Source organism: Carcharhinus amblyrhynchos, chromosome 16 (genome assembly GCF_965287045.1).
Source record: "Carcharhinus amblyrhynchos chromosome 16, sCarAmb.v2.hapA, whole genome shotgun sequence".
Taxonomy (NCBI): Eukaryota; Metazoa; Chordata; class Chondrichthyes; order Carcharhiniformes; family Carcharhinidae; genus Carcharhinus; species Carcharhinus amblyrhynchos.
The window spans coordinates 26,954,992-26,961,510 of record NC_137339.1 but is presented as its reverse complement, the minus strand read 5'-3'; the positions used below and the strand labels follow the sequence as shown (position 1 = coordinate 26,961,510).

At 39.0% G+C, this 6,519-nt stretch overlaps 1 protein-coding gene across 1 annotated transcript in view; it reads left to right on the top strand.

Moving 5' to 3' along the window:
• The first annotated feature begins 4,424 nt into the window (after positions 1 to 4,424).
• The window catches only part of LOC145353652 (sterile alpha motif domain-containing protein 10-like), a 95,971-nt gene continuing 93,876 nt past the window's right edge, over positions 4,425 to 6,519 (top strand). Inside the window, exon 1 of the mRNA XM_080204419.1 lies at positions 4,425 to 4,512. Coding sequence (XP_080060545.1) covers positions 4,500 to 4,512 — 13 coding nt within the window. The 5' untranslated portion in view covers positions 4,425 to 4,499. The remainder of the gene's footprint in view (positions 4,513 to 6,519) is intronic.

Sequence of the window (6,519 nt, the reverse complement as noted above, 5' to 3'; positions counted from 1 at the left end):
CTTTTGCACATCTATCATTTGAAGTCCAAATTGTTTTCCAGTTCCTAAAGTTCTAATGGTCTCTCTTTTCTCCCTTTCTTTTGCATTTAATTTCTATTCAAACTGTCTCAATTCCTTTTCATGTTGCAACTGGCTCAATTCCTGTGCAATGTTTCATTTTTTTTTGTTGCAACTGCTTCAGTTGTAATTGAATTTTAGCTAATTCCAATGATTCAGACTGTGATTTTGGCAAATGTAAGTGTTGAGCTATCACTGAAATTAGTTCCGCCTTCCTCGGCCCTTCAGGTATAGTCAATTTCAGTTGGTCTGCCAATTCCAAAAGCTTTGCTTCAACCATCTTTTGTAAACCACTACAAGTGATTTCTTCCATACACAGGAAATCCTTAGCCACTGAAAGAGCCATTTTTCCCACAAGATACTCCCTATTTGAACTAACTAAATACAATACCTGAAAAGAAAAGACCAATACTCAACACTCACTGCCTTATAGCTTTAAATCCTGGAAAACAGCCTCCAGTTTTGTTAGGGTATGGATCAGAAATCTCAAGCTACATCACAAAGTCAGACTATACCCCAACAATTTGCTATGTTGGCAATAATGGAATGATATGATATTTCACTCCAGGCGTGATGCTACTGGGAAGTTTTTATCAAAACAACATTTATTTAACAACACAGTTTAAATATAGCTAAATAAATTAATTTATTATTTAACAACTGAGCAATATTTAAACAAGACAAGATTCTAAATATTCTAAATATATGTTCTAAAATAAAAGAAATGGGTACCTTCCCTGAAGGTTAGCTCTTCCCATTAGCACATGACTCTGTCTTTGTCAATCAATCTAATTGAAACTCTACTCTGGCCCCAAGGGAAACCTAAGTAAATACAAATGCATTAACTCTGTTTAGACAAACACGCCCCTATTTAAACACAATCATTATCCTGCATTCCCAACATTTGTGCTGCCTGTTGCCCAGACAAAGCATTATAAAACAGAACTGAATTTTAAACATACCCCTTACAAGAAACATGATATAAGACATTTCTTAAAGGCACAGTATCACATTCTCCTCTAATGTTACCCTCTTTGAACATAAGAACATAAGAAATAGGAGCAGGAGTAGGCCATCTAGCCCCTCGAGCCTGCCCTGCCATTCAATAAGATCATGGCTGATCCTTTTAAAGCCTACAAAACCACAGTTACTTCACTTAAATCTTTGTTGTAAAGTGCTTTTGGATATCCCAAGGATGTGATGAGATGTGATACCAGTGTATTTATCATCTTTAGGAAATTAATGTTCTTTAATCAACTTAGCTTTATCTACAACTGAATAACAAATATGTCTGCATTTACATAGTATCCTTAATATCCCAAGACACCTCACTGATTGAGGAAAAGTAAATAAATAGCTACAACAACTTAAATGTTTAACATTATCATACCCAATGAAGGCATGTCCTAATCATAATTGTAAAAATGGACTGCATCCAGTGTGTAGTCTTCTAGAACTGTCTTTTATTTAAAAATGGACACTATAGAACTGTTAAGAAAGCTGCTGAGGTTCAGCTGACTTCTACAAGGCCTACACAGACTACCTTGAGTTTCCAGAAACTTCCTACTTGAATATCTATAGTTGAAGTCCTCCCTCTTGAATATGAATATAGAGACGAAAATTGTCTGTGGAACTTCCGGATGCTATGGTTTGTGAATTTACCAAAAACACAAGTCCGGACTCCATCACCTGAATTCTACTGCCTCACCCATCACAGAATCGGAGTGGGCGAAGGGTCCATTGATGTTGGGAGGGAATTTTCCAGTCTCGCTTGAGTGAGTCTGTAAAATCCTGCTCTGTGTCTCCTAATTTGAACCTTAGAAGGATAGCAATGTTAGTGTGAGATAACAAATATGGAGTGACAAGGTCATGAAGGGATTTGAAAACAAAGACTTTGGGAATGGATTGCTCAGCATGTATAGGGTGATAGGGGAATGGGACTTGGTGCAAGTTAAGACATGGGCAGCAGAGATTTGCATAATCTAAAGTCTATGGAAAGTAAAATCATGGTGACCAGGCAGAACTGCATTGGAATAGATAAATCCAGAAGAAACAAAGGCATAAATGAGAGTTTCCAAGAAAATGAGTTGGATTAGGGGAAAGATCTGGTGTTGTTACTGAAGTAGAAATAGCTGGTCTTAGTGATGGTACAAATATATGGTCATTTCAGGGTTAAATCGGATGCCATGATTGTGAGCAGACTTGTGTAATCTCAGACAGTTGTCAGGGAGAGGGATGGACTTGGCAGCTAGGAACTGAATTGCTTTAGTTTTCCTAATATTTAGATGGAAAAATTTCTGCTCATCCAGTATTAGATGCCAGGTGAGCAGTTTAATAATTTAGCAACAGTGGTAAAGATTAGAGAGGTGATGTGAGGTAGAGCCGAGTGTCGTCAGTACACAAGTGAAAACAAACAGCATGCTTTCAGATGCCACTTCCAAGTGGCAATATGTAGAGGAGAAATAGGAAGGAGCCAAGATTGACCCTTGGGGCACACCAAACGTAATGGTATGGAAGCAGGAAAATAAGCCATCGCAAGTAATACTCTAGCTATGATTAGATGTAAAAAATAGAACCAAATGTGAACAGTTCCACCCAGTTGGCTGACAGTGGAAAGCCATTAAAGGAGGACAGTATGGTCAACTGTGTCAAAGATCAAAAAGAACAAGGAGAAAAAGTTTACCATTGTCACAATACATGAGATATCATAAAAATTAAAATGTAAGAAATAAAGGGGTAAATGCTGAACCAAGATGGAAAAGTTGGGAGCGATGATTTAGAAGATACATTTTGAGAAGTTTTCTCAAGATGGAGACAAAAGTGAAAAGGCGAAGCAATTTAGGGAAGGAGTTCCACAGGGTACAGTTGAGACAGTTGATGGTTACAAAGTGCTAAGTGGAGGGAAAAGGGACAAACCAAAGTTGAAAAACAAAGTACAAATGAGGGAATAAGGTCACCGAATTTAAATGGACAAGGCTATGGAGGAACTTTCAGACAAGAATAAGGATTTTAAATAAAATATTTTGCATGTGGATAAATGAGGATTGGCGTAATGTGTGAATGGAAAAAAAAACATTCTATTCATATAGAGCAAGGCACTGATATTCTGAAGTCAGTGGAACAGGGTGGTAAAAGAGATATTAGGAGTAGGAGGTTAGAAAGGGTAACCTTAAGAAGCAAGCAGGAGTGAAGAGTTTTGAACAAGGGAAGATGAAGTTAGAAGTGACAACATACTTGAGGATTTCAGAGTCAGAAGGGAGGTTAAATATAGAGTAATAGAAAGAATGATTGATCGATAGTTGGCATATTGAGAAAATGACAATGGTTTTGAAAATGAGAGTATGGTGCCAGATTAAAAGCTGTTAGAATGCTGTCAAGCGTGAAGGTCAGGAGGAAGAAAATAATACTCTCAAATAACAAAGTCTAGAGTCCGATGGGATGTGTTCTGAGGCTGTAACATACAGGAGGGATTCTAATGCTATCAGAAACTAACATGGCAAAGAGATTATCTCGAATCGTGCAGAATGTTGGCAAAACTCCAAGAGTTTTTAAGCCCAGGTGGCTCATCCGCACATATCTTATGCCACATTTACCTGAATGGCTATTTAAAAATAAATGTTGGACTGTGCATTGTGCGAGTCACCCCATGGTTGATATTGACCTTTCATTCGTGTTAAGTTGTTATTGTATTTCAGTGGTTAGATCACTTAACGATTGACGTGGAAAAGCGACGGGGATGAGGAGAGATGACAGTCATTAAATAAAATGAAACGTTTCCGCTGAGAATGTGGAAATAGGAAGGGGCCGTTTTATCGAAAACGGGTTTGAGATGGTCTTCATATTAGGTGCATTAAATACCTGAATCTAAATGTCTATGGTTCTGTTAGCCTGTTGGGAGTAGGACACTATTTTGTTTTTAGATGATGATGAAAAGACAACTTTCCGTGTTTGGGTCGGTGCTTTGAAAGTTCCTACCATTCCTCCTATATAATCAATACATTTGCTGACAGCCCGTCCCTTTGTTCTGAGCCACCTCCCTCCCTCCGGGTGCTGCATGACAAGGGGCAGGGCATAGCCACAACCCATTCTTCCCAGGGATACAGGTTGTAACCTGCCTTTTTTTTGAGGACAGTCCCCCTCCGGTATATCCCCTCCTGTCAATTTGAGAAAGATCCCGTCCTTAACAAAAGAAAAAGGATCCTTTCTCACCCAACCCCTGGGCGACGCTGAGAACCGTCGGATTTCTGTGCACTGCCCTCCCCAAATTTAGCTTTTTTTGTTGTTGAGAGGAGTGTATTTCCGGTGACCTGGAGGCGATGTGAGAGAGGAGCTGAGCTGCAAACATCCTGTCACTTGTCCAGCAGCATCCAGCGAGTCTGCAGCCGGAATACCGAGCTCCCCGAACAGGATGGTAACGATCTAGACTGCCAGCATCCAACGCAATGGCTGTGGACGGTAAGTCAGGCACAAAGGAAGGGAGACCTTTCAAAGGGGGGGATATTAAGCGTTTGCAATTTGGAAAGGAATCGCAACATTAATATAGGAGGATGAGATAGCCGCTGTGACAGATACAACCTTCGCCGCCTCATTATTGTGCCGGACGGATACAGTATCGATTTTTTTATTTTAATTTTTGGTGCACAGATCGTCCTGGCAATATTTTGAACACTGGAGCGTGCAGCTGTTTCCAGCTGTTCCCAGCCCTGATTCATCAGGTCCTCCGCTAACATAGTTTTAGTTTTAACATCAGTAAATGCCTATAATAAATCCTCCAGTAAAGTGGTTGTCCGGGCATAAATATCCGCATACTATTTTCTTTTTTATTGTTTTCAGTACCCAGGAAGCATTTTCTTCATCTTTCAGCTCGTCACCACTATAATGAGCCTGTGGCGATCTATTGGAACGAATAACCATTTAATATCGAGAGCTGGTTAATTGCAATCTCGTCCACCTCTGTCGAAGGACCGACGTTGCATGCTTCAGCCAACAAAATATACATTGAAACTACTCTCATGTTTTGTTAATTCGTACAGTTCCATTTGTTCATTTGTGTACGACTTGCGATGCTTAATTAAAATATTGTTTGAGTCGCAGTTATGCATGGCAATGGCTAAGCAGGTTTGGGAAAACTCAGAGTTAACTACTATTGCAACCATTTATCCTCCTGAGAAAATTATCTTCCACAATCCATCGCCCCCCTCACCACCGACTACCCCCCCCCCCACCCCCCGCGCCCCCGCTGAGATAAATGGAAGGATTTTGAATGTAAAATTACCAGGGTATCAAACTGGTGGCGAGCCTAAGGGGAATGTATTTATTTGGTTCCTGGTTTCACTCAGTCCTTTATAGGAAGGGAGGTGTTGCGAGAACCTGACCCATCCAGTGAGCTGAAATCATTGAAAGATTGAAGGGACACACACACACACAGTTCTAGCTCAACTTGCTGGCTTTCGGGTTCCGTGCAAGCATGCAAGCCTCAAAATTGTTATTTATTATTCATCTTGCTTTGACACTGCTGTACGTTAACCTTCGCTTTTCAGTATGAAGAATTTATAAATCAATTGTTTTAGCAGCCGTGATGTTTTAGAATATATTGAAAACCTCAGAGGATGGTTAGTTGAGGGAAATGAACTTTCATTATTCAGCACGCCAGGTAATCTAGAATTTATAAATTCGAACTTGAATTACTTTAGGCATGCTTATTTATAGTAATTGGTTTAAGGCCAATATATCACAGATAATGTTTTAAGTAACTTCTATGAAAAGCTTGCACTCCCAAGTCTTGTAGGTCAAATTAAGACTTGCTTCTTTGCTATCTTTTTTCATGCTTGCGAGGTTGCTTTAGAATAATGGAGAGAAATTCTGGTTCACTGGTATGGTCCTCATATCATCTCTGGGCAAATCAACTGATTAACTCACAGAGAAAAAAAAATCAGTCTATATAATATCAACTCTTTTTAGCCTTTCAACCTATCCCAAGACAGCAAAGGTGGCTCAATAAGATTTGGAAGAGACAATAGATCAATAATGAATTCTGTGCGAAGTACAGACAACAGTTAACAAGGTACTTAGGGTATGTTATTAATGAGGATATTGATATACTATTTCAAACATAATTCAATTTTTAAAGTTATTACATTTAAAGAAAATGGAGCAAAGCAGAATTGAATTGAATTCTGGGACTAACATTTCCATAATCTGTCAGTGTTGATGACAATTGGGTTAGTGACTATTGTCTGCCTCGGTTAAAAATGCTATTAAAGTTAATTTTCTAAATTGAAAATTTTAAAAATGTTTGCACTCCTGATTCTGCGACAAAAATGTCTGCATATAAAGTTTCGCTTCACATGGGGGATAAAATGACTTAATAATCTGAGTCTGTTGCCACACTGAAGGATCTAATAAAGTCATTTGTCTTCTCAGTATTCATGATTTAAGGCAGTAAATGAGTCTAATGTAATA